The sequence below is a fragment of the Adiantum capillus-veneris genome, chromosome 26 (genome assembly GCF_014529385.1).
Source record: "Adiantum capillus-veneris isolate H3 chromosome 26, ASM1452938v2, whole genome shotgun sequence".
Classification (NCBI taxonomy): Eukaryota; Viridiplantae; Streptophyta; class Polypodiopsida; order Polypodiales; family Pteridaceae; genus Adiantum; species Adiantum capillus-veneris.
In genome coordinates this window covers 1071976-1099713 of record NC_140956.1, presented here as the reverse complement: position 1 = coordinate 1099713, position 27738 = coordinate 1071976, and the positions used below count along the sequence as shown (strand labels likewise).

Sequence of the window (27738 nt, the reverse complement as noted above, 5' to 3'; positions counted from 1 at the left end):
CCTCAACTACTCTCGAACCTTCAGGCCTGTCTTCATCCTTGTCTTTCTGTTCTTTCGGTGCCTTTTTAGGGCACTTCGTGAAGATATGCCCAGTTTCCCCGCATCCAAAGCACTTCCCCTCTTTGATGTAAAGAGCTCTCTGTGAAAGAGTAAGCTTGGGTCGTGCATCCTTTTCTTTCTTTTCTGGGTTACTCTTCTTCTTTCTACTTTCATTGTTCGAAGTCTGTTCATTACTTTGTGTCATGATTTCATCTGTGGGGTAGGTCAAACTGCCTGAGTGAATGGCAAAACCCCGTTTCGCATGACTCATCAATTCCTAACTGGAATTTGACTTTTGCTCTAAGTAGTGATCTCGGATCTCTGTAGGAAGACCCAAGGTAAACCACTCAATCTGCTCCTTGAACGAGATCTTCTTAAATGAAGAGGTTGGTAGAAAAGAGCTCCAGAATCTCTCGCAATATGCGTCCAAAGTATCCTTCTTGGTCATCCGAAGATGGTTCCAAGCAATTCATGTGTCGCGTTCGTACTCTCGAGTCAACCAAGAAGAAATAAAAAGCCTTTTAAATTTCAGCCATTTAACTGGCGCTTTCCGGTTCAATAGAAGCGTGGACCATCAAGTTTGAACATTTCCCCTGAAGTAGGAAGTAGCCCTCCGAATCTTGGAGTGCTCTGAATAACGCCCTCCAGAGAAAGCTATGCCAAATTGCTGTATGAAGGCCAAAGCCTTCGAAGCATCTCGAAAACCAGAAAACGTGTTAAATTTAACTGACTGTCCACCTTCTTTGAATTCTCAGACTTTCTTGCTTTTATCACACCCGATCGGATGGGACCACTAGCAGAGGCAGTTCTAGTGGCACCTGGCAGGGACGTAGCCATTACACCTGTCATTGGCAAACTTCGGTTGCATTGTTAGGGGTATTTGGGGCATGAGGACTGCTATATAATGCCTTTGGAAGGTTGTGATGTCCTCTTGGGAATTCCTTGGTACCACAAGAACAATGCCGTGGTGGACTATCGGGCGAGAAAAGCGACTTTGACCACAGAGAAGGGTAGAACCATTGTACTTGATGTAAAAATTAAGGGCGAGTCTGTCCCTATTGTATCGGCTTCGGCCATTTCAAAATTAATGAAATCCAGTCTGTTTGTTTACTCGATCTTATAGAGAGATGAATGATGAGAATATGGAAAATATGTTTGAACTTGATAAAGAATGCCAGGATTTTCTCCACACTCATGCCGATTTCTTTTCAGAGGGCTTGCCAAGCGAGTTACCACCCGCTCGTCCTGAGGATCATACCATTGATCTGATACCTGGAAGCACACCACCGAACCGACCACCTTACCATGTGAGCCGAACCCAGAACGAAGAAATTATGAACCAAGTGAAAGACCTGTTGGAAACGGGTCTTGTCCAGCCTAGTACTTCACCATATTGCTCTCCAGTGTTGTTGGTTTTGAAGAAAGACGGATCTTGGAGAATGTGCATCAATTATAGAGCTCTCAACAAAATAACCATCAAGAACAGATTTCCGATTTCTAGGATCGATGATATACTTGACCGACTACAGGATCCTCGTGCTTTAGCAGGATCGATTTGAAGAGTGGATATCATCAGATCCGAATCGCGCCGGGAGACGTCTACAAGACAGCCTTTCAAACGACTTTTGGGTTATTTGAGTTTTTGGTGATGCCTTTTGGCTTAACCAATGCTCTTGCGACATTTAACCGGATGATGGACATGATTTTTTAAGAGTACAAACTATTTGTTGGCACTTTCTTTGACTATATCATTGTTTTCTTCAAGGGTGAGGCAGAACATAGAGAACATCTGCTTCAGGTCTTTCAGGCATTATGAGATTACAAGTTGGTGATTAATGCGAAGAAAAGTGAATTTTTCTACCAGAGATACACTTTTTGGGACACACTGTGTCTGTAGCAGGGGTGCAGACAGACCCGGCCAAGATAGAGACTATCCGTGATTGGCCCAATTTGAAGAATGTCCACGAAGTTAGAAGTTTCTTGGGCTTGTGTTTGTACTACAGGCGGTTCATTAGAAAGTTTGAAGAGGTTGCTTCCCCTCTGCATATTTTGACATAGAAAGAAGTCCCTTTCTCATGGGGACCCACAGAGGTGACTGCCTTTCAGACATTGAAAGAGAAATTGACTACATGGCCAGTTTTGACTTTGCCGGACTTGCATAAGTCATTTGAAGTATATTGTGATGCTTGTGGTCGTAGTCTAGGTATGGTCTTAATGCAAGAAGGCCATGTCATTGCTTACGAGAGCCGATTGTTCTCAAGGCTGGAATTGACAGTACAGATTTATGAGAAAGAGCTTTTGGTGGTTATCCATGCTCTTATTCAGTGGTGGCACTACCTACTCGGAGCGGATTTTAGTGTCTTTAAAGACCATCAGAGTTTACGCTACTTCTTGTCACAGAAGCATCTATCGGAAAAGCAGATGCGGTGGGCGAACATCTTGTCACATTTTGACTTCCAGATTGTCCATGTGCAGGAACAAAAGAATTTGGTGGTGGATGCTTTGTCTCGGAAGCCGTTGGTTCTGGCTATTTCCGTGATACATCGTAGGAGCTTCGAGGATATGGTCGATCAGTATGCCACATACAGATTTTGCAAATATTTTTACACGGATAGGGGATGGGGAGATAGTAGCGGGATATTCCATTCGGGATGGCTACTTGATGAGGAAAACCATGTTGTGTGTTACACAGCCGTTGAGGGAAAAGGTTATGACCGAATGCCAGTGTCCACCTTTTACAGGTCACCGCGGCATTGTTACCACCTTGAGAGGGGTAGAGAGATACTTCTTTTGGCCGACACTCAAGAAGGATGTGGACGAGTTTGTGTGCAGTTGCTTGGTATGCCAAAAGGTCAAGTTTGACAGACATAAAGCACATGGATTGTTACAGCCTTTGCCCATACCCACCTGCCCCTGGGAAGGTATTGCAATGGATTTCATTTTTGATCTCCCGAGAACACAGAGTGGTCACGATGGTATCTGGACTGTTATTGACAGATTTAGCAAGCAGGCTCATTTCATTCCAGTGAAGAAAACAGTCAAGCCGGATCACTTAGCGAGACTGTTTGTGGCCCAGATTTTCAGATTACATGGCATGCCCAAGACGATTGTCTCCGACAGGGACCCCATATTTACAAGTTTGTTGTGGAAGGCAATTTGGGAGAACATTGGCACGCGGTTGCAGTTCTCGTCATCTTTCCACCGCAGACTGACGAGAAATCTGAGATTGCCAATTCAGTGGTACTAGATTTATTGAAGTCTTACATCTCGGATTAGAAGACTCAATGGGAAAAGTATTTACCTTTGGTGGAATGTGCCTACAATAACACGATACACTCTTCGACGGGGAAGGCGCCATTTGAGATTATTGAAGGTGCTACGAAGGTTGCACCCTTCCTAAGCACGAAAGATAAGATTTTTGAAGCCGATGAGTACACGCGTGACTTGGACATTGCTTTTGCCAAGGTCCACGAGGCTTTGCAGAAATCTCAAGAAAGACAGAAAAAGGCAACAGATCACCATTGTCGCGATTTGAAATTGAAGGAGAATGATTGGGTGCTCTTTCGTTTTGAGAAGGCACGCCTGAGAAAGAAAAAGGGAAAGGAGAGGCTTTTTCCAAAGCTTAGTATGCGATACTACAAACCTTTCCCTATCTCAGAAAAGATAAATGATGTCTCCTTCCGATTGAGGCTGCCCGAAACTTGGAGGATTCACAATGCTTTGTATGTGAGTCTCCTGAGGCCTTTTAAAAGCAATGTGGCCGAAGACGGGGAGCCTGATCAGCAACCCGAAGTGGAAGAAAATGAGGAGATCCTTGTTCCAGAACAGATATTGGTACATAAAGAGAGAAAGATTAAGGGTAAAGTGATAAGGCGGTTCTTGGTTAAATTCAAGAACTATCTTGCATTGGATGCGAAAAGGATGGAGGAGGAGGACCTAGCAGATACTCCTCAGATTGTGAAACTTTACCTTGAACCTTTTGGTTTAGCATAGTCTATTCCAATTGGAACCCCGAATTCAGCTTGGCCGGAAATCTGGTGCAGTGGGTATGCACAACTTACAAGAGGGGAGTTACTCCGCTCCTTTGTTAACAGATGCCTTGATTTTCGATACTAGAGTCACTGATGTCTCTTTGAGCTTCAGGGATACTGAGAGCTGACATTATTCTGCTGTAATGACTTTATGAAATGGTATGATACTGATTTGTTCTTGACTTGTTTAAGTGCAGGAACTGATAGACGAAATGATTGTAGCATTTTGGTCTGAATGATCTCGATAGACATGATTGCAATAGGGATTAGTCAATCAGGCCCCATCGGCGACGGGGTGCCATAAGTCGGGAAGACTTTTTAATCATTAGGCCACTCGGCGAGGAACCGCTCTTCTGATGATGCTAGGGTTTTGGCCCCTCGGCCGGGATATGCAGGTTGGTTAGGGGTAGCCTCAGCGGAGATCTGTAGGTTGGCTCGGGGAGCCCTAATCGAGTCGGACCTTTAGTGGCTTGACACGTCAACAGTTTGTGACAAATAGTTTGTCTTTCAAGGATATTTTACAAATATTGCTTTATGATAAGGGGGTGTAACAAGAGAACTGTTTAGAGATGAGTTTGAGGTTCTTATTTTGGTACATAGATTGTGGGAGAGATGGTGTGCGGTGATTGTCATAGCAAGTGGATGCCGCAAATCAACACTCACACCTCAAATTGTCAATCTAAGAGCTGTATCGACTTGGCTGAAGCACGGAGCCATCCCGCACAAGGTGAGAGAGTTCAATATATCGAAATTGAAAGAGTACTCTATGAGGCAATAGAGAAGTGCAACCATTGAAAGGCACCACTCTTCGTTCTCAATTCAACTCTCTCAACCACACACACATAGCAATGCATGCATTCTCTAGATGGAGTAGGCTAGTGAAGCATGCATGGAAACTTGCACACACTGCTAATCTACTCTACATACACATACATGCACTTGGAGATGGAGTGGTTTCGCATGCAAAGCAGCAAACTAGCTACCTTGTTCTACATCCACTATTTGGCATTGACGACGTTAGTGGGGATGTCGTGGTATTTAGTCAATGGAGCTGATGGTTATATTATCTTGTGTGTGACTACCATGGGTCGATACCTTGCACTCTCCTTTAAGGGTGAATCTTGGCTTATCCTGGATTATCTAGGTATATCCTTAAACACAATCATGCAAGTACACATACCCATGTAAGCAACAAACATATGCTACCATTGGTGATCCAGGAAAGCATTAGAGAAAATAAGCATTGCTTCCATTGGGTGACTTATCACATGAGCATGAAGAAGCTCAAGGACTCCATAGCTACACTCTTGCTTGAGAGCTTGAGTGCATAAGCATTAAGTAAGTTCACACATTACAATATATTTTTTACTCCTAGGGTTTTTGGTCGACAATGTATGGGCACTCAAGGGATAGTAACCTTAATCACATATTTAATCACCTAGGATCGAATTAAAGCAATGTTATCACAACTCGGAACTCTTTAAGAGTGAAACCGGCACGTCACTTGACAAGGCAGTCAAAACACTGCAACGATATTGACTTGGAATGAAAATCAGGACTTGAACTTGAAATATAATTAGATAAGAGGACAAAGTGGCGAAGTTGCACTCTCAAAAACATTGGCCCCTCAACTAGGCGCCCTTGGCGGTATTTCCTTTATTTATTGATAAAGTGTCAAAGTTACATGTGTTCCGAGTGCACACACACACTCTTTTAATCAACGATAGAGTCACAATTTGAGATCAATGGTACCTTGGCACTTGGTCCCAAAAACCACTTAAAAATCACAAGTTATTTTTATATAGATCTTTTAGTTAATGCACAAAAGCATCTGAATTTATCTGCTCTCAATAAACTGTCACCCAAAAAGCATCTCAAGTGTCAAATCAGCCACGTCGGCAAATCTATAAACTGCCGCATGAGCATTGCTGTAGGGGCATGTCAGCATTTGGCCGCACAATCTTGTGATTCATGGCGCAATTCGCGAGCATCTGCATTGTTATTTGGATCTTCTGGTTTGATTCTGGCTCGGTGCTGGTTGGTCTGTCATGACGCATCATCACTTTGTGACAAAGTGCATTGGGGTTGTATTACCTTTTATACATTGCATTGCGGGTACTACATCAAAATAAGAATTTTGACAGGATTTCATGACCGCTACATGAAATCATAAGTCGTCCATTGATTGCATTTACCGTCTATTTCATGCATTCTAGCATCTGTACAAGTGTTGCAGCTTGAAATTTGTGTTCGGCATTCTATGCACTACAGAGATGGTTAGAGTATGCTGTCATAGCACTGAATTGATGTGATGTTTTTGCTTTGAGGATTCTTTTGTTTCCAAATGCTAACTAGTACCAGTGCATGCTAGCACATAACAAATGCTTGCCCGCCTATTTGATACAAAGTCTTAATCCTTGTCAAAATACACCTTTAGTTATAAAGTGACTGGAAAATTGAAATACGTAATGACAATGTGTTGAACAATGCTTTTTTCACTTATGCTTTACAATCTTAATTCTCTAAAACATGCTTCTTGGTTGTAACTTGATACTCCCAGCGAGATGGGTTCTTCATTATCCTAGAATTTTTTGTGAAAAACTTCAGTTTTGAGTGTACTAGACATCTCCTCTTTACTTGCTGTTGTCAAATTCCTTTTCGTGATCTGTCTATACAGATAACCTGATAAAGGCAATATTTTTGAGAATGTTATTTAGTTTTCTGCAGTTGGCATATGATTGCAAATCTGACGTGCGTGTAATCTTGAGGATGTTATTTAGTTTTCAGGAGTGTGTATATCTTAGTTATAAAGCATTTTATGACGTCCTTTAAAAGGTCTATGCATTAGTTACTTTTAGGGTAACGCACATCTAATTTTTATTTCATTGCTTGCTGTTACTTCACAGATAGAGAAGGAAACTAGCCACAGATCTCAGAAGCATGGCAAGGAAAAAAATAGGAAAAAGAGAAAGCGAGAAAGGAAGACAAGGTTAAAAAGGAATTCTTCTTTGGAGGATTCTGAAAGAGGGAGCGATAGTGATTCAAGTTGTAGCAAGATCTTAAAATCTCACAGACGCAAAAGGAAACATTATTCTGATCCGTCCTCCTCAGATACTAGTGATAACGAAGAGGAAGCTGGTGAACCTTTATCCTTGTTTTTTTAAAGCATTTGTATGATTTCAATTCTCTGTCATAAAGCTTGTTTAACTAGAGAAAGAAGTTTTTGTGTCAAAGTGAAGAATGGCCACCCTACTACAGGAGGATGGAATGATTGGTAGGATAGTGGTAGCTTTGATGCCCGATTTCAGGAAGTGTATGAATCTATTGGTGTGAAGGAGATGAAGTGTCTAGGGGGACCGTGCTGGGTTGGTTGGGAGTTCTGGGCTGTGCGGAGTGTTAACTGGTAAGATTATGGGGAAAGAAATTGTACCTTGACCTTGTTTTGGGTGGTAATTTGTTGCATGAAATTTCGGTTTTGGCATCAGAGGTAAATGTTGGCCATGAACCTTTGATGCATGATTAGAGAAAGAGTGTGACTCTATTGGCCTCAAGGAGAGGAACTGTCCACTGGAGGCTCGCTGGGAATGTTTGGTGGGCTGGTTAGGATCACTTGGCTGCAAGAGGTGTTAGAGATAAAAGGCTGGTTAGGATCACTTGGCTGAAAGAGGTGTTAGTGATAAAAGGCTGTTGTACCTTGAACCTTATTGAAATTGGTGGCATAGTTTTGTTTCCATAACGGATAGCTGTTACCTATATGCAACATTCCATTTTCTGGGGTCCCTCTCTCTCTTATATATGCACACCAAGTGTGTCTTGTGTGTCGGCATGTCAAATGATGTGTGTCTATATATCTTCAAGAGCTATACTGGGACATGTTTGAGTCGTGGTAGTAGCTGCCATTATGGATCCAGCGATTGTGGTTGTGGAGATAGGACCAAGCTCACAATTCTCTCCTCTCGTCTCATGGTACTACTTTGTCAACTCTCTACTATGTTTGATTTGGCACTTGCACAATGGGTTGCCACAATGAAGCATTAGTTTCATTGATGGGTTGCCAAATACTTTCCTCTCCTTATGTAGTTTGCTCAATATGTGTGACTGGCAAGCAAGATTCGGCCCCTTTTTTGCAGAATGTGTATGAGCTTCAAGAACCACTTGTATTGGACTCATGCTTATTGATTTGTATTGTCCTCTTTCTATTTACTCCTTTCAATGGTGCTTTTGTGCTCATGCAATGGTCCCATTTTCTCAAGGCTTAGCTGGAGGCTCTTGAGTATTTTGTGTCACCTTTTTGAAGGCTCACCCCTCAAAAGTTTTGTAACATTGTAAACTTGTATGTGCAATGTATCAAATACTAGCTCTTTGTATGGGGCTCTTGGAACTGTGCCTGATGGCACTACCTCTCTAACATAGCTAATGCCGCATATAGTTATCTATCTTCATCAGCTTGCAAGCGAGGTGGGAAAGATCATGACCACAGTTTCCCAAGGTTCCCTTTGAACTATCGATCTCCACAAAAAGCTCTAATGTGTGCAAGTGTTTCTATAATTCATGACAATTAAGGACAATGTATGGTGGATAGACCAACGAGGCATTCATCATAATAGGAGATTCATAACAATTAGAAATAAGTAGATTAGAGAGAGAGTACTCAATGCAATGAAAAGAAAAATGAACTTGCTTGATTGATTAGAATTAGATAGAATTTACAAGCTTTGGATAGTGACCATTTACAGGCTCATGGTAGGAGATGTGAAATCAATGATTGGATGGATATGCACCACAAGTGGATGGCGAGGGTCATGTGAGCTACCAGAAGTAGCATGTGGCTATCAAGTGTGTAGCATGTGTTTAGGGAATGAGTAGCATGTGTCTGAGGCTTATAGGTTCCACAGGAAAAGTGTCATGCATATAAACGGTGCATGCTTGGCTTAAGGGTTTTTCCTCACCTTGAGTGTCAGCTACATGCTTACCTCAACAAACACCCGCGTAAGCTCGAGCTTACACAGTAGAGTATGGATTTTGATCAGGGAGTCTAATATGGGTTGCATCGGGTAACTACATAGGGCTCATAAAAATAGTGTAGGTCTTACCTCGACACTATGTGGTTTGGGATAGTGTCTAAACACTTACAGATGCAGGTCATCACTTTCTTTAAGGAAGTATGGGTCTCATCTCCTATGCATTAACTTTCTTGCTTTTTGGGAATGTGGAGGATTCTGATGGTGGTGCACGTGTGGGTGTACATTCTTTGATTTATATTAGGTGCATTTGTCCCCATCCAATTTATCCTCATCAGCAACAAAAATCTTGAACACATCTGTGTTGTTGTCAGCCATGACGAGTGACTACATGTGCAAGATGATAATACCTTTAATAAAGATCAACTGATAGATGGCTTGGCACCAATTGTTCACTCTATGCTCTATTTATTGATGGAGAGGGCCACCTGCATGAGGAAGAGGGTGATTCTACACACTCTACTAGGGGACCCAATCTTCTAGAGTCATATACCGTGACAACCATGTCATCATCGATGGCAAGGACGTCAAATAGGGACTCATGGCCTATAGGACACCACACATACACACATGGCACTAAGGAATTGCAATGGATTATTATGGAGACATCCGAGGAGACTCTAGGAGGTGGAGGGGAGAGACAACTATTACTAAATGGACAATTTTCTTATTTTTCAGAGTAATTCCTATTTAGTGAAATTAGGATATTTAATTGTGTACACTTGAATTGTAAAAGTTAGGAACTGAAGATCTACTGGAATTGGTAAAAGCCATCAGGAACGGACAACTCTGATGTGTCATATGATGGGTGACATTAAGCATCGTGAAGAAGTTGTACCGTTAGTTCGGTGGGAAAGACTAGGAAATGGGTATTCCTGATGCGTCACATGATGGGTGGTGGGAGTATCAGATAGTAAATATTCCATTGGTCTGGGAGGAAATCCGAACTAGAAAATGGAATACGCGTAATTGAATAAAGATGGGTTCTAAGAAGTTATTTTCTAAAAAGCAGGATATTTTCAAGTGCTTTCCCGGAAAGTAGATGCTTTCTTGTGAGGAATCTATGTCTGTAGTGGAATATTTTCAAGTGCTTTCCCGGAAAGTAGATGCTTTCCTGCAAGGAATCTATGTCTTCATAGCATCTGTGCCTGAGAATTGCATCCAGGGATGCCTGGGAAGTGTGGTGTAGCATCGGTTTTCAGCTCACTGAGTTTTTCACATGTTCACATTTTTTATTACATGACCGGGCCGCCCACTTAATAAGTGGGCAGCCACTCAATATAAAAAAAGAAAGGCTTAATTTTACAAAAAGGACTAGCGCTGCTTACACAGCTGAATTCAGCAGTGATTTCTTTCTTGCTCCTCTCTCTAAACCAATGCCAACCTTCTATCTCTTCCCTCTGCTATTTCAGCACTATCTCCTTGCTGCTACTGTGGGAGGATCTCCACCGGCTATTCCCGCTGCTCCCCGCAGCCTATAAAATCAGCCAGCGCTACCTCTCCCCCCCCCGGTTCTGTCAGCGCTAGCATTGCAAGTGATTGCGTGAAGCCATTGTACGAAGGTCTCTTTCCCGTACTTGGAGCGACAGGTAAAGCTTGTGAATACGCTCTACGAGTTGTTTCGTGTTTGTGCTTTTTGCAAGTACTCCATCACGGAAGAGGAGCAAGGAGGCCTCGTGCTATGCTCGGGGATTCCCAAAACGGGAGCGTACACGAGTAATCAATAAGCTGAAAATAAATAAACTCTCAACCAAAAGAGACGAGGGAAAAGATCGACACAATATTGGGGACAAGAAGATGGGTTGGTTGCCCCCGTTAAAGAGAATATTTGTTACAGAGAATCTTTTTATGAGCACAAGAACCGGAGAAACCCCTTCGTTCTAAAGCTTAGACTCGATAGTCGATTCCTGTCCGTGCAAGAAATTTCTGAGAGGCAAGCTCTCAACGTTGTTGCTCAGAGCTAAAACTCTGCAGACGTTCCGGATTCCATTTTCGGAATCCCCAAGCGTAGTCCGAGGCCTCTTTGCTCCTTCTCCGCGATGGAGTACCTGCAAAAAGCACGAACATGAAAACAACAACTCGTAGAGCGTATTCACAAGCTTTTACCTATCGCTCCAAGTACGGAAAAGCGACCTCTGCACGATGACTTCACACGATCACTTGCAAGCCTGTGCTTGATCAACTTGGGAGAGTATTGCCATGGATTTTATCATGGATTTCCAAAAGACTCTAACTGAAAATGATGCGATTTAGACCATTGTTGATAGATTCAGCAAGCAAGCTCATTTTACTTCAGTCAGGAAAACAATCAATGCAGATCTTATGGCTAGGGTTTTTCTAGCACAGATTTTCAAACATTATGGGATGCCCAAGTCTATTGTGAGCAATCGAGATCCTTGCATGACAGGAACTTTTTGGCAAGCCTTGTTCGCTAACCTTGGCACGAAGTTGAATTTTTCTTCTACATACCATCCCCAAACGGATGGACAGAGTTGTTACCATACATATGTGGTAGTGATGTGTGTGAACACACTTAGGACCACCGGGGCATTTTTTTCCTAACTAAGAGGTTAACTTATCTATGGTTAACTTATCTTTCATTTGTGCACTAAGCAATACACTCTTTGTTGTGTGCCTTGAGCTTCTTCTATCTTCTCCAAATTGTGTGTGTTTCCCTGCAACCCTATTTCCAATAATTGGTATCAGAGCAGGTTGCATCCTCCCGGGCATAGTCGCCAACATCGCCAGCACACGCCTGCTAACTTTCTCCGATTTGGGTGAAAGTGTCAGCAGGTCAACAAATACTTCGAGAGAGCTCGTAGAGCATGGTCTGCTCAGATTTTCCATTTGGGCTCATTTCGGCTTCCATTTCCACTACAGGCAGTACTGTGTAGGCAATTACGTCCTTTTATGCAAAATTTCAATTAGTGTCAGTGCAATTTTCTGCAGAACAGGTCCTTTGGGTTGTGCTATATAGCATGTGTTGGTCCTACTTCGTTTTACTTCTTTCCGGGCAGTTTTCACATCGCATGAGCATTACGTATGGTCTCTTGTAAACATTCCATATGTAGTACAGAAGCAAGTACCAATCATAACGGAGTGGGCAATCGGGACCTTTTAGATGGTTGGTTGGGACCTTATCAAGGTGCAATCTCCTCCCTGTAAGATAATCTTCACCTCTCATTCTCTCTCTTGCTCTCTGTCTCTCTCTGTCTCTTAAAGGTCAAGGAACATCCACTAAGAAAGAACCAAAGAACTAAGTAGTAGAACAACCAAGCAAGAAATGGTGTTTATTCTTTTGGCATGTTTATCATCCAATGTATCTGACAGTTGTCCTTCTCAAAATTTTCAAAAGAATTTGTCAGTTGATTTCAGCAATTGCACTCAAGGGAAATTTCTTGAGTGTGTATTATTGTTAAATTTCTTCACATGGATTCTAGGATTATTTGATGTTTAACACAAAAGAATATGATATAAAGCCTTTGCATGCATGCATTTCTAGTAAGCAGCATGCAAAGGTCTTAATGGTTTGCTTCACTTGTAGCATAATGGGAATTTAAGTAATAAGTACTATACCATGCTCTGCGTGAACGCATCTTTTGCTTAAAATTTACTATGTATGCAACAATTTCTTCTGCTTCATTTATCTATTGCAGAATGTCAATATTGTAACCTTATGTTGATTGCCGGAAATGACATGCCATATGGGGTGGCCTCTGCACAACACATAGCCTGAACATCCCCAAGCATCATCTTGAGGTGAGAGTGATCCTATGGATAGGAAGGGGCACCACCTAGCATAAATGCGGCTAGGACGCAAAATACATGGCCTAGGGTAGCAAACGTGAAATGCCCTCTAGGTAATCAACATGAAATGGTGGTGTGGTAACCGTTTACTTGTAGAAAAGATGCCTAATCATTAATCATTAGCGTGTGCACAAGAGAGGTACGTGAAAAGCTCGGGACAAGGCACACTGACTGGTGGGAGAGATTTCACATGATGGAGCACGAGTAGGGTGGTGTACAAGAAGCGAAACATCCCGTAATCCTAGGAAACCCAAATCGGGAATGCACTCAAAAGATCAAGACAATATTACACCCTTTATTGGCGAAGGGGATACTTACAAGTGATGGTCTTGACGACTACAAACCTGGCTCTTGACATTAGGGATGTAATGTGGAATACGAGCGCCATATGGTGCATGGCGAGGTTTTGAGTCAGCGGGAGGGTTAGTTGAGGGGAAATAGCAAGACGATGCATCCACCGACGACGTCCATCACCAACATTGGGAGCGATGCCTTCAATCCAAGCGTGCTCATGTTGCTTGGTGGGAGAGTAACGACTACTTCATGTGCAAAGAGTGATCGTGATTAGTGGCTCAACGTGGTGCGGTGAATCATGATGATGTTGCCCATGCTAAAATGCCCAAAGCTTGCAACCAAACATGATGCCATCAGCTCTAAAGCATGGGTGCACTGCGTGCTTAATGATGCTTACAATGTAGCGTGCATAGAGCTAGTATGCTCCTCCTACACATGAGTGTTCTCTCTTGGGTGTCTCCTCTGTCCTGTGCATTGTTGTTTGTGTATGTCCCCCTTTTGTGCTAAGCGGAGGCCTCTTTATATAGGCTTGAGAGGTGGTCCTTATCCATTGGTCATTGCAAGTATCCTCTGGTTGTTGTAGAGGGCCTAGATGCCTCTCTACTGAGAGAGAGTAGGTAGGGATAGAGAGAGAGAAATGGTGGGATGGGGAGATTTTTTTTTACAATCCACTAGCCATGGCTAGGTTATTAGGGAAGAGTGGGGTTTTAGGGTATTTACACGGGTTTTGTCGATGGTTCGGGAAATCGGTGTGAGGTTTCAGTGTTGCCGGAGTCGGTTTTTGTCGTGAGAAGCCGAGATGTTTTGAATTACCTCCTTTCTGTGTTGGCCGGGACGTGCCTTCGGCGCCACTTCTTGTCTTGGTGTTCGCGATGCGTGAGTTGGCCTCCTTTCCTTTGATGTTGGTGTCGATAGCTTCCTTTCTTCTTTCTTTTGTTGTGAGTGCGTATATACGTGTGTGCATGTATGGATGTATGTATGGTTTTTTGTGTGTGTATGTATAGCTTGTGAATGTGTATATAGGTGAATGTGTGTGTGTATATAACGTGTTTGGATGAGTGTGTGGGAATGGGAGTAGGAGATGGGGTTTTTTTTATATGAAGTGCATGATATATATATATATATATATATATATATATATATATATATATATATATATATATATATATTTATATATTTATATATACTATTCTTTTTGTGTAGGGAGATGGGATGACGAGCGGCAGTGCTGAAGGGGAGGGGGTGTGTGAGGGTGTGAGAGTGTGTGTGTGTGTGTTGAGTGGGTTCTGCGTTTGCGGGCCTGTTTGCGCCGACACCGGAAGCAAGAGAGAGAGAGTGTGAGAGAGTGGCGATGGCGGGAGTGAGCGGGCTAGTATGGGTTGTGTGTGAGAGAGAGAGAGACCTTGTACATGCACCTATGGGCTGTCCGAGGGGACGCGCAAGGGGTGAGAGGGTGAGGGGGGGGGGTAGGCTAGCCTTTCGGCTGTCTGAGCGAGGAAGGGGGGGTTCTTAATGTAGTCAAGATGGAATGTATATATAAGGAAAAAAAATGTGTTATTAGGCTCCCCTTAGGGTTGTTCACACATTGAGGGAGAAGAAGGAAGAGAGAGGAAAAGGGGGCGGGAAAATGGGATTAGTGAGAGAGAGGGAAGATGAGGAAAAAACGGGGTAGGGTCGGGTTCGGCCCGTCGGTAGAAGAAAATAAGGGGGGGGGGGAAGAGAGAGAGGTGTGTGGGGCAAAGAAAGTACGGATCATGATAAAAAAGAGGAGAATTTAAAAAAAAAAAAACGGTGTTTGCCATTCTCTTCCTAGAGTTTTATCTCTCCGGCCGGTGCCAAAGTGCGGTGCGGACAACCCGGCATCATTAGCCCTCCCCGTTAGGTTAGGGTCATTCATGCCTCTAACTCATCTGCTTGATCACTGTCGTCAGAGGTGGCGGTTGATGGTGGATCCTCATCCGGAATGTAGATAGGTGGAATCTGATCAAATCGAAGAAAATAAGGCTTGAGCCGCCAACCATTTACCTTGGTTTTATGAAGTCTTCCATCAGCTTCCATAAGCTGGTAGCTTCCCTTGGCATACTTTTTCGTGATGATGAATGGGCCCTTCCATCGGAGTAGGAGTTTCTTATCTTTCCGTGTGTTGAAGCGATTGTCGTAGCGGAGCACCAACATTCTTTCTTCAATTTTTTTTGCCGTAGATGCTGGTTGAAGCTAAGCCGTCTGTGCTCTTATTGTGCCGCATAATAATTTATTGCTTCTTCTCTGTCTAGCTGTAGTCTTTCCAAGTCGATGATGTGATCTCTTAAATGCATGTTAGGTCGTTGAAGTTGACTTGCCATTACTCTGAGACTCTGTAGTTTCACTTCAATGGGCAAGATTGCTTCCTTACCAAATACCAGATGATACGGTGTGAATCCCAAAGATGTACGGAATGAGGTTCTGTAGGCCCACAAAGCTGGTAGTAGGTACTTGTCCCAGTCTCCAGGATGATTGTTTACCTGCTTGGTAATAATTTTAGAAACCATTCCATTCACCTTTTCAACTAGGCCATTACATTGAGGGTAATATGGTGAGGAGTGCCTCCTTGTAATGCCAAGTTTCTGCATTAATTCTCCTACCAATACTGCTCTAAAACCTGGCCCTCTATCAGAGATGATCTCTAATGGTGTGCCAAACCTACAACATATGTGCTCGTAGATGAACTTAGCTACCTCTACTGCTGTGATTCTAGTGGTGGCTGCAGCTTCCGCCCATCTAGTCATATAGTCGACTCCCATGATGATGTAAAATCTTCGTGAGTTGGCCCTAGGTAATGGTCCTATGGCATCGATACCCCACTTTTCAAATGGTCCATATGAAAAAATAGGTGTCTGTGGTTCAGGCATAAGTGACCTAGTGCCTGCCTTATGGCACAGCTTGCACGTCTTGCACCAGTGGTGTACATCTCGGTTGAGGCTAGGCCATATGAAGCCAGCCTGCAAGATTTTCCTACTTGTTATGTCTAGAGCAAAGTGACCACCACAGACCCCGTCATGACAGCTAGCAATTACTCCCGTGATTTCATGAGAGAGAGGGACTTTCCTGAGTATTTGATCCTTACCCTTACAATACAAACCATCATTGATGAGCCTATACCTTGTGGCCTTCCGCGTCAGCCATTGCTTCTGTCCCTTTGTTAAATCCGATGGATATTCCCCTGTTTCCAAAAAATGCATGATGTCAGGTAAGGCATCACCACCTTGAAATAGAGGGAGCTTTAGCTTTATGGCCCCAACCAACACTTCTTGCAGTCTTTCACTTGCTAGGGCATCTGCTTCATGGTTTTGAGCCCTTGTGATATGGTGTATTTGAACTTCATCAAACTTACCCAACAAGGTTTTTACACCACTTAGATGAGTCCTCAAGCTTGGATTCTTGCATGTCCATACTCCATTTACTTGCCTTATCAAAAGTAGAGCATCCCCAAATACATTAAGGCGTTGTACCCTTTGCGAGACGCACCATTGTAGACCCTTGGTTAGTGCTGCATACTCAGCTTCATTGTTAGAATGTGAATCTAACAAATGGCCAAGCGAAAATACCTTTACCCCTTTGTCATCAAAGACCACTATGCGTGCAACTGCCTTGTCGGATGCTCGCTTGTAAGCTCCATCAAAGTAGAGAGAGTGTGCTCCTTCTACCATCGGTGGTACTGGAGGTGATCGAACTTCTTCCTTCTTCTTAGATTGCTTCTCCTTCTTCTCAAAGCCTTGGTAAGTCATGAGTCCTCCCAAGCTTGCCCTTGTCGTGCTTTCCACCTGCACCGTGTAGTCAAGTTCTTGTAGACGAACTAGCCATTTAGTAATCCTAGTAGACACATCCATGTGTTGTACGACATAGGGAAATATTTCATCCGTGGTTAGAATCACAAATTGCTTAGGCAACAAATATGACCTAAACTTTGTAGTTGCAAATCTAAGAGTGAGGCCAAGTGTTCCACATGGGTGAAACCTTTCTCTGCTGCTGTCATCATTTGACTAGAGAAATAGATTGGCCTCATGAAAGATGTCGTCGTATCCTTTTGGAGTAGCACAACCCCCAATGAGTCATCACCCACACTTGAAGTGACATAGAATTTTTCATCCTATTTAGGTGGTGAGATAGTTGGCAGGGTGGCTAAGAAGTTGTGATAGTAGATGTATGAATGTACTCAAGTACCTCACTTTTTGTAGAAAAGAGACCAGTTGTCGTGCGGTTGTTGGTGAACGTAGGGCTATGAATGCGGACACCTTACTTGGGTTGGCGTTGATACCTTTTGCTGAAATTGCATGGCCTAATAGAAGGACTTTACTTTCCCCAATGTGGCATTTGTCCACATTTAATTGCCCGCCTAGGCTTTGCAACCTGGCCAAACCTTCAGTTACCCTTTCTAAGTGTGAAATGCGAGAGCTATATATACAAAAATCATCAATGAACACTCTTATGGATGAACGGTTGAAAAACATATGTGACATATCTTTGGAATGTGGCAGGTGCATTTGTGAGACCAAATGGCATAACTCTGTATGCAAAACAGCCCCATGGCGTGATAAAAGTGGTTTTCAGCTGGTCTTCCAAGGCTATGCATATTTGAAAATATCCAGAATAACCATCACACACAGTGTAGCATTCAAAACCCGCTACTTCATTCAAAATTTCATCCAAAAAAGGGAGAGGGAAGTGATCTCTCTTTGTAGCTGCATTTAGTGGTTTGTAGTCAACGCAGACCCTCCACTTACCATTCTTTTTAGACGTCACTACTACGGGTGACACCCACTCTGAGTTTTCTACAGGATAGATGAATCCTGCTTCCAGCAACTTCTTTATCTCGGCCAAGAGTGCCTTTTCTTGTATGACTTCCAGTCGTCGTAGCTTGTGCACAACTGGTTTTACCCCTTCCTTCAGTTTAATATGATGTTCCACCACTGTAATGCCTGTGATTCTTTCATAGTTATCAATGAACAGGTCAGGAAATCCCATCAACATTTGCAAAAAACTATCTTTCTTCTCAAGTGTTAATTCCGTAGATAACATACCCCTCAACCTATCTTCTCCTAGGCCAGGTGATTTGCTCTCCTCTTCATTGCGTTGCCCTTTTGGTGACGGATTACCAGTTGTGCTTACCCTTTGTGGATCCTTTATGATGATGCCCATCACATCGATGGAACTGTCACTTTCGTCGGTGGATGTGGTCTCCTCCTCAGAAGTGGAAGACTCGCTAGTGGTTTCATCTGCTGATGTTTCCAGATGCATTTGCTTCTGCTTGCCAGTCTTCATGTTGTAGTAGATTGTCTCCCCTTTCTTACTAGTCATGTGTAGAAGGCCAGTGCCCCAGTCCTGTTTTGCCATATGGCCATCAACCATGGCCTTCCCAAGATTAGTGGATAGCCCTCCCCCTTAGTAGGCATTACAAAAACATCTACCTCTACCTCTACCTCGGTGTTGAAAGCTTTTATCTTCACAACACTTACCACACCTACACATTTTACTTTTGCATTGTTTGCCATCTTTGTCTTGCATGGAGAAGGCTTGTCAACCTCGAGCCCTAGCTGAAGCATCATAGCTTCACTCATCACACAAATTTGTGCACCTCCATCAATGTAGGTGTTTCCAATACTCTCACCTTTTATGTTGACATCGACAATTGGAAGGATGTCATCCATGTTGCAACCCGAAATTGCTCCAGCTACCTTTGATTTGGAGCGCCTTGTACTTACCATTTTAGACCATTGCCGCCTTACCTTTTGGTGCGAGATGTAGCAGCTCTGGCCATGTAATCTTTGGTCCTTGCTCTGCCACATTCAATGTTAGATCATAGGGTTTAGAACTTTTCCCTAACTAGAAGTCGGTGATGCCCAATTTCTGTCGTGGCTTGGGTGGCCTCTTGCTAGTCTCCCCTCTCATGCTTCTCTCATCATCTGATTGTATGGATTTCTCTCTCCTAGCTCTTTTCACAGTCATGGCTTCAAGTGGTTCTAAAAAGGTTACCTTCTCTTTACCCTTGTCTCTTTCCCTTGCTCTGGGTGGATCCACTACTACAACCTTTCCTTTCTCCTCTAGCCTTATGATGTTTACAGGGCAATCAGGTGGTGGTGCTGGTGGAAGAGGCGGAATGGATGCTTGTGATGGTGCCTGGGGTGGGCGTAGAATTTGTGTTGGTGGTGCTGGTGCTCGGGGTGGGGGTGTTCTTTCTCTAGGGGGTGACAGCTGGTTCCTCCTACCTCCTCTATTATAGTTTTGTCGTGGTTTGGGACAGTAGTACATACCGTGACCAGTTGTAGCAGTGATACTCCCTGTTTTGTTGTCGTCGCGCTCTTCTTGGGTCTTGATCTCTTTCTTGATTCCTTCCTTGCTGTATCAAGTGGACAAACAAATTCTGCAGTTGGTCAGTAATATGGGCCAACATATCTTGTTGGCCATCTCTTACCCCAAGAGCCGGTGGTGGTGGTGGAATGGTGGTTGTCGTGGTTGTTGGTCGGCGCGATGTTCCTACTTCTGTTGACTCTGTTTCTTTGGCTTTCATTCGCAGCTTCTTGTCCTTAAGGCGAGCAATCTAAACGGCTAACTCATACGTAGCCGGGAATCTACCCTTCACCTTCTCCTTGAGAAGCGGCCATAAGCCATGTGTGAACTGGTCTTTCTTTAGGAAGTTGGGCGCAACTTCCCCCCTTGCCAGTGACTCAACCCACCGTTCCCACAAATCCACAATTTGGACTCATAGGTGGCATATTCCAAAAGACCCTCCTGCTTCAAGTCTCTCAACTTGTCCCACAACTTCTCTGAAGTGGTACCTCTCCCAAAGCGCCTCTTAAAAGCGGTTTTTAAGGGCTCCTAGTCATCCTTGGTTGCTTGTGGAAGTGCATTGTACATTGATCTAGCTTCTAGCTTCATGAGATGCTTAAAGATTCTAACCCGGGATTCATCCGTATCTTTGTTGCTCACTACACATGCTACTTCAAAGTCATCTAGGAAGTCTGTTACCAAATCCTCCCCTTTCTTTCCTTTAAATGTTGGAAATGCTACACTTGCCATGATTACTGAGAGAGAGCTAGAAAGACACACTGCTTAGCTTGCAAAAGTTTTTTTTTTTCCTTCTTTTACAAGGAGGCGTGTATAGCCTCTTTGTTAGGTGCAGCGGAATGAATGTTGTTTTTTCTCAAGATTAGTGATCTTTTTTGCTCAAGGTTCCTTTTAGTTCTTACGGAAAGAGAGCTTTCCGTCTGGTAGAGTGCTGTGGTCACGAACAAAGTGAGTGGATATTGTGCGTGCAAATGAATGAGACTGAGAGAAGGAGAGAGAAGAGATACGACACCGAGAGGTTGTAAAACCCTCCTCCGAAGGCCCCACTCTCGTCGGCGAGAGTGGTCTAATCTTTGATTGCACGAATGAGTACAATGCGAATGCAATAGACTGATGCAAAGTTGGACTATGCCGATGACAACGACGGTGATGACAACGGCGACTTGATGGCTGAAATCTGTGATCTTCTAATCGCTGAATTCGGGGACTGTTTCGGTGGCTGAAAATGACTGTGTTGGCTGCGTTTTTATGGTTGAAAATGAGGGATCATCTGCAACCAATCTAGGGGGAATCTGCTACTGTTGATCTGCTTAAAAATTGCGTTGTTCTGCTGTGTTAATGCTGAAAATAAAAAATGCTGGCTGTTTTTACTAACGCTAGGGAAAACGCTAGGGGCCTAGAACAAGTTGGCGATGATGCAATGGAAAACGCCAGGCTATTGGTGGGGCTAGCGATAGATGGAATCTGCAAATGCTAGGGAACTGTAGATGTTGGCGATCAAGGGAAAAACGCCGAGTGCTGAAGATGCCCGGCAATGAAGGAACTCCAAAACGCTAGGGTACTGCGGGGGTTCTGCTGAGAAGGTGCATGTTGAGCATGTGCTCCTGCTGCCTCTTCTGCCAGAAAGTGCTAACTTGGGTTTGCTTATATATTAACTTAGCAAAATTGCCCTACCTACTTTTGTTGGAAAGTCACTTAAAAATAATAAGTGAAAATAACCAATAAATAGGAAAATAGGCTAAATGCACTGGAAAATTCCCCTAACTGATGCTAATGGATTCTGATGGGAATTTTGATGATCATGCTGTGTGCAACCGGAGGATATGCATCTATGCTAAGTGACTGGGTATGCACGGTCTACGAATAGACTCACAAAAGTGCCAGATCACTGCTAATCCAGACTTGACTGAACTGACTGAACCCTGCTGTGGTGTAGCTTGTCCACGGACACATAGGGTTGGGATGTGTCATATGACACTCTTATACTAGGACATAGATTAAAACTTCAAACGGTACATTGCCTTGTACCAAAGGTAAGACAAATGGCTGATGTGATGCCAAAACCTCAAAAAACCGCTCCCCACCCAGCATGGTGTCGATGACGTGCTGGCAGTGAGCCTTCAAGTCCAGTATTACCTTGATCGAGCGTACTCGTGTTGGTATGTGTGATCTGTCTTGAGGTAGGTTGTACTGATTCATGTGAAGCTTAGAGATGCTTAGTCACTGTCCAAGCTTGTGGGCGAGGGTGGTGTTCTTTCTTGAAACAAATTCAATAGATCCCTAGTCTCTCTAGTGAGAGCGTGAGCAAATGCTTTCGTTATCTGTGCTGCAGAATTAGGTGCGACTTGGAAATTGAATGTGATAATTACCTCGGTGACTTGAGTTACCCGATTCTCGAAGTAGAATAGTGTTGATTCTCTATTATGCACAGCTCCTTCCACCTTGTTGTTGCGGGTTGGTTGTAGGTTGCGGACATGGTTTCGACCTTCTCCTTCTTCTTCTTGGCACCCGGCCTATGTATATCCACTGAGTTTGGCGTGTTGGTTGACTCTCCCATTGCAAATCGATTACCGTTACGCCTGGCACTCGAGCTTCGATGGAGATGCGGAGTTCGTCTAGTTGTGCTTGGAGCTCTTCTTCTTCTGTCGTCTAGTTAGCGAACCCTGCTGGCTCTTCACCCTTCCACAAAAGTTTAGGAGTTTCAGTCTTGTAAACTGGAGGGTTTCATGAAAGGATCCTCCGTGGGGGCACGAAGAAATGATTGCCGGAAATGACATGCCATATGGGGTGACCTCTACACCACACAAGCATCATCTCGAGGTGAGAGTGATCCTATGGATAGGAAGGGGTACCACCTAGCATAAATGTGGGTAGGACGCAAAATACATGGCCTAGGGTAGCAAATTGAAATGCCCTCTAGGTAATCAACATGAAATGGTGGTGTGGTAACCGTTTACTTGTAGAAAAGATGCCTAATCATTAATCATTAGCGTGTGCACAAGAGAGGTACGTGAAAAGCTCGGGATAGGGCACACTGACTGGTGGGAGAGATTTCACATGATGGAGCACGAGTAGGGTGGTGTACAAGAAGCGAAACATCCCGTAATCCTAGGAAACCCAAATCGAGAATGCACTCAAAAGATCAAAACAATATTACACCCTTTATTGGCGAAGGGGATACTTACAAGTGATGGTCTTGACGACTATAAACCTGGCTCTTGGCATTAGGGTTGTAATGTGGAATACGAGCGCCATATGGTGCATGGCGAGGTTTTGAGTCAGCGGGAGGGTTAGTTGAGGGGAAATAGCAAGAGGATGCATCCACCGACGACGTCCATCACCAACATTGGGAGCGATGGCTTCAATCCAAGCGTGCTCATGTTGCTTGGTGGGAGAGTAACGACTACTTCATGTGCAAAGAGTGATCGTGATTAGTGGCTCAACGTGGTGCGGTGAATCATGATGATGTTGCCCATGCTAAAATGCCCAAAGCTTGCAACCAAACATGATGCCATCAGCTCTAAAGCATGGGTACACTGCGTGCTTAATGATGCTTACTTGTAGCGTGCATGGAGCTAGTATGCTCCTCCTACACATGAGTGTTCTCTCTTGGGTGTCTCCTCTCTCCTGTGCATTGTTGTTTGTGTATGTCCCCCTTTTGTGCTAAGCAGAGACCTCTTTATATAGGCTTGAGGGGTGGTCCTTATCCACTGGTCATTGCATGTAGAGGGCCTAGATGCCTCTCTAGTGAGAGAGAGTAGGTAGGGATAGAGAGAGAGGAATGGTGGGATGGGGAATTTTTTTTTTACAATCCACTAGCCATGGCTAGGTTATTAGGGAAGAGTGGGGTTTTAGGGTATTTACATTTTGTCGATGGTTCGGGCAGTCGGTGTGAGGTTTTAGTGTTGCCGGAGTCGGTTTTTGTCGTGAGAAGCTGAGATGTTTTGAATTACCTCCTTTCTGTGTTTGCCGGGACGTGCCTTCGGCGCCACTTCTTGTCTTGGTGTTGGCGATGCGTGAGTTGGCCTCCTTCTTTCCTTCGATGTTGGTGTCGATAGCTTCCTTTCTTCTTTCTTTTGTTGTGAGTGCGTATATGCGTGTGTGCATGTATGGGTGTATGTATGGTTTTTTTTGTGTGTATGTATAGCTTGTGAATGTGTATATAGGTGAATATGTGTGTGTATATAGCGTGTTTGGATGAGTGTGTGGGAACGGGAGTAGGAGGTGGGATTTTTTTAATGAAGTGCATGATATATATATATATATATATATATATACTATTTTTTCTGCGCAGGGAGATGGGGTGACGAGCGGCAGCGCTGAAGGGGGGGGGAGTGTGTGAGGGTGTGAGAGTGTGTGTGTGTGTGTGTGTGTGTGTGTGTGTGTGTGTGTGTGTGTGTGTGTGTGTGTGTGTTGAGTGGGTTTTGTGCCTGCAGGCCTGTTTGTGCCGACACCGGAAGCAAGAGAGAGAGAGTGTGAGAGAGTGGCGATGGCGGGAGTGAGCGGGCGAGTATGGGTTGTGTGTGAGAGAGAGAGAGACCCTGTACATGCACCTATGGGCTGTCCGAGGGACGCGCAAGGGGTGAGGGTGAGGGGGGGGGGGGTAGGCTAGCCTTTCGGCCGTCTGAGCGAGGAAGGGGGGTTCTTAATGTAGTCAAGATGGAATGTATATATAAGGAAAAAAAATGTGTTATTAGGCTCCCCTTCGGGTTGTTCACACAGTGAGGGAGAAGAAGGAAGAGAGAGGAAAAGGAGGCGGGAAAATGGGATTAGTGAGAGAGAGGGAAGATGAGGAAAAAACGGGGTAGGGTCGGGTTCGGCCCATCGGTGGAAGAAAATAAGGGGGAGGGGAAAGAGAGAGAGGTGTGTGGGGCAAAGAAAGTACGGATCATGATAAAAAAGAGGGGAATTTTGAAAAGAAAAAAACGGTGTCCGCCATTCTCTTCCTAGAGTTTTATCTCTCCGGCCGGGGGCCAGAGTGTGGTGCGTACAACCCGGCATCAATGTTACTGTATGATACATCAGAGCTGTGATTTCACTTACCGAAAGGCTTTTACTATGGAGGATGCATGATTGTACAACTTTTATAGCTGCTCAAAGATAAAAAATTGCTATCTAAAAAGCCAATTTTTTTTTTTTCTCAAAGGCACAACGACTTATTTACAATTTTGTGTTAGTTATGTTTGTGTGCTGTGTGTGTGCGCATGTGCTTGGTGCATGTGCATGACTCTCAGACGCCCACTACTATGGAGGACTACACAGCATTGACGGAGGCTGCATTAGAGGATTCGGATCACTTTTGCCCGACATGCACGACGCTTGGTTAGACTACTTACCATGGAGGAGATTGATGAGATCCGCCAGCGACTGATGCTGGATCTCTTGTGATCTAGCTATCCGAGCTAGCTGCTTAGTTCACACCTAGCAGTTCAGGATTCCATAGTATTTTATTTTGTCATTTTGTCATCTTGTTAATCTTTGTATCAGATCCACCACATTGTAACTTTCTGGTCTCATAGGTCACTTTGGCCTTTTGAAGACGTTAATATAACATTTCATTTCTCTCTGTCTGCAATTCTTGCAAATCTCCTTTCTATCAACTCCATAATGCTTATCAATAAAAATGAAAGTGTCCTTGACTTCTTCATACCAGGTAAGCAAAGTCCCTAAACAAGTATGTAAATGATGAGTGCTTTTTCTATTTCTCAAAAACCAGTATGGTTGCAATTAAAAATGCTAGGGTTCAATTCATTTGCTAAAATAAAAAAGTATGAATTTGTTGAATGTATGTGCGTGTAAATCCAAGCTTAGTTCTTTACATTGTAGCATTTCAAGGACTCTCTTGGCTACTAGGTGCAAGTCCTGAAGAGGCAAGCAGACAATCAAGGAACTGTCTGCTGCTGCCCGAAAAGCTGCAGGTTTAGAGTGGATGATTCAAGCACCTTCACCAAGCACCAGAATCCTCGAGCAAGAAGTAAAAAGGAGTCCCGAGGACAGCTATATAGATGAGGTCATAAAAGGAGCTAATTTAAAAATTACCAAACACCCCCCCCCCCCCCCCAAAAAAAAGAAAAAAAAAAAAAAAAAAACCCACCCTTGCCCCCTTTCTCCCTCTCTCAATTCATGTGTATCTTGAATACTGAGAGTTGTAGATTTTAACTGGTGTGTGTACTCTCGTGTGCAGAAGTTGCATGTAAACCCCAAAGAACTGAATCCTTTTCTCAAAGACGGAGGAGATGGCTACCCATCAGAAAGCAAGAGGCCCGAGGCACCAATTGTAGGAGATGGAGGTTTAAGTTGGAGGCTGAAAGCTTTGAAAAGGGCGAAGGAGCAAGCTGAACGTGAAGGCAAAAGGCTTGATATGGTGAGTGTTCTCTTCAAGTAAACTAGCTAGTTGATTTAGGAGCTTTTGACGTGCCTTGTTAGCTCATAAGATCATATCTCTTCGATTCTGCAAATCCATCCTGATTCCCCCTGTTGGGGTCTACAGTTACTTTTTTAAGATTGTGTTTTTCTCTTGTTAATGTCTTTTACTTGAAGGTTGTGGAGGAACGTTGGGGTTCACTTGCTGAAATGACAGTCAGTGTTTCGGCAAAAAGAGCGGCACATGCGCGTGCTCATTTGCATGCAATAAGAGAAAGAAAGAGCAGTGAAAATTTGAAGCTAGGAGAGAGAGGCACAGAAACTTCTGGAGTGCAGGAAAACATGGACACTGATAAGGACAAAGATATGGAGAGAATATCCATGAGTAGTCGAGACTATTTAAAGGACGTCCATAGTGGTGATAGGAGAATGAAAGAACCACGCAGAACAGAATCCCTTTACTGGAAGAGAAGAAAAGATGGGGTAGGCCAATCAATGCGTGCAGAGGATAAGGAAATTTTCAATACAGCTGCCTCTGCACTCAATCAATTTCAGAATGACGGGAATTTTTTGCAAAATTTCAGAAAAACTCAGCAGGATGAAGGCAGGAACACGAAGGAGGACAACACATCTCCTTCATGTGACGACCTAAGCAATGGCCAGCGTAATATGGAGAGGCTAGGGACATCAACTGCTACAGATTTAGCTTCGATTACACCATCTGAAGGTCTGAGTGCTAATCAGCTGGCAGCGAAAGCTTTGCAGCTGCGATTGCAAGGGAAGACCAAGGAAGCGGAGGAGCTTTTGGTAATCACTGCTGTTTGCATCTTGTACTTGACAATTTGCCAAAGGTCTTTAGACATGGTATAGTAGATGAGGGTATGTGGCTCTTGATTGTGTGAAAGACAAACTGAGCGCTAGTATCTAACTGCTGCTCTCCATGTACTGTACTTTGCACGTAGCATATTGACATCATTGCATGCATTTTACTTCCAACTACCTGTTAGCATTATTAATATCTACCACTTCCTCGTTTTTCTGCACCCTCATTAAAATAGGATACATGTCTAAATATGATACAACTAAAAAGGTGTTTCAACTGCATAGAAACTCATCGCAAACGATTAATTGCAGAAAGGAAATAACTGTTTAAAAGACTGCTGCTTTAATCCAGAATCAGCTGCAAGATAAACGAAAGAAAGAGGAAGAGCTCTCAGGCAGCCAAGAAGCGACCAGAAGCAAGACTTTTGGGTATGTGTACTTCATCAGGTTGTTTGCCAAAAGCTGAAGTGCTTTGACTATAGTTTTCAGCTGAAATGAATGATATGTGGTCTGATTTTGTTCTGATGACTTCAGAGAAACCGATAACGAGCCCAACACAGGCTACAAGCAAAGCCTGAAAAGTGTCGTTGGTGATTACAAACACAAAATAGGCCAGAATGAGAGTGGAGATGTGGGGCTTGCCAAAAGCATTCTGCACAATAAGCAGTACAGAAGGTCGACGTGTGTGGATGAGGAATATGAATCTGTAAGTGGCGGTTTTCACGACACTGAGCGTAAGAGGGCGAAGGCAAAAGCACATCAAACGACTGGGGAAAGAGAAGCCAAGCAGGCTGTACAAGCTCACAAACGAATCATCACGCAAGAGGAGCGCTGCCAATTTTGCTTTAACAATCAGTCTCGTCCTAAACATCTGACTATTTCCATAGGCAACTCTTGCTACCTTATGCTACCTCCATGGGAGCCTCTTGTAGATGGACATTGCCTTCTTGTTCCTATGCAAGTATGAGTGGGCTTACTTTGAATTTAGTTTGCTGCATTGGTTTGAATGTTTGGCAAAAAAAAATTTGATCCACTCTTTC

General features: G+C 43.7%; 1 protein-coding gene across 7 annotated transcripts in view; it reads left to right on the top strand.

Moving 5' to 3' along the window:
- LOC147422873 (uncharacterized) overlaps nt 1-27738 on the top strand; it is a 97289-nt gene that overhangs the window by 68572 nt on the left and 979 nt on the right. For 5 of the 7 annotated variants that reach the window (XM_086502054.1, XM_086502057.1, XM_086502056.1 and 2 more), the window contains 6 exons: nt 6977-7208; nt 25367-25523; nt 25698-25877; nt 26054-26683; nt 27033-27127; nt 27233-27659. In XM_086502054.1, the coding sequence (XP_086358180.1) occupies nt 25443-25523; nt 25698-25877; nt 26054-26683; nt 27033-27127; nt 27233-27659 (1413 nt within the window). In that variant the 5' untranslated portion in view covers nt 6977-7208; nt 25367-25442. Of the gene's footprint in view, nt 1-6976; nt 7209-25339; nt 25524-25697; nt 25878-26053; nt 26684-27032; nt 27128-27232; nt 27660-27738 lie in introns of all 7 variants that reach the window. The other 2 variants (XM_086502058.1, XM_086502060.1) reach the window with 2 other exon arrangements.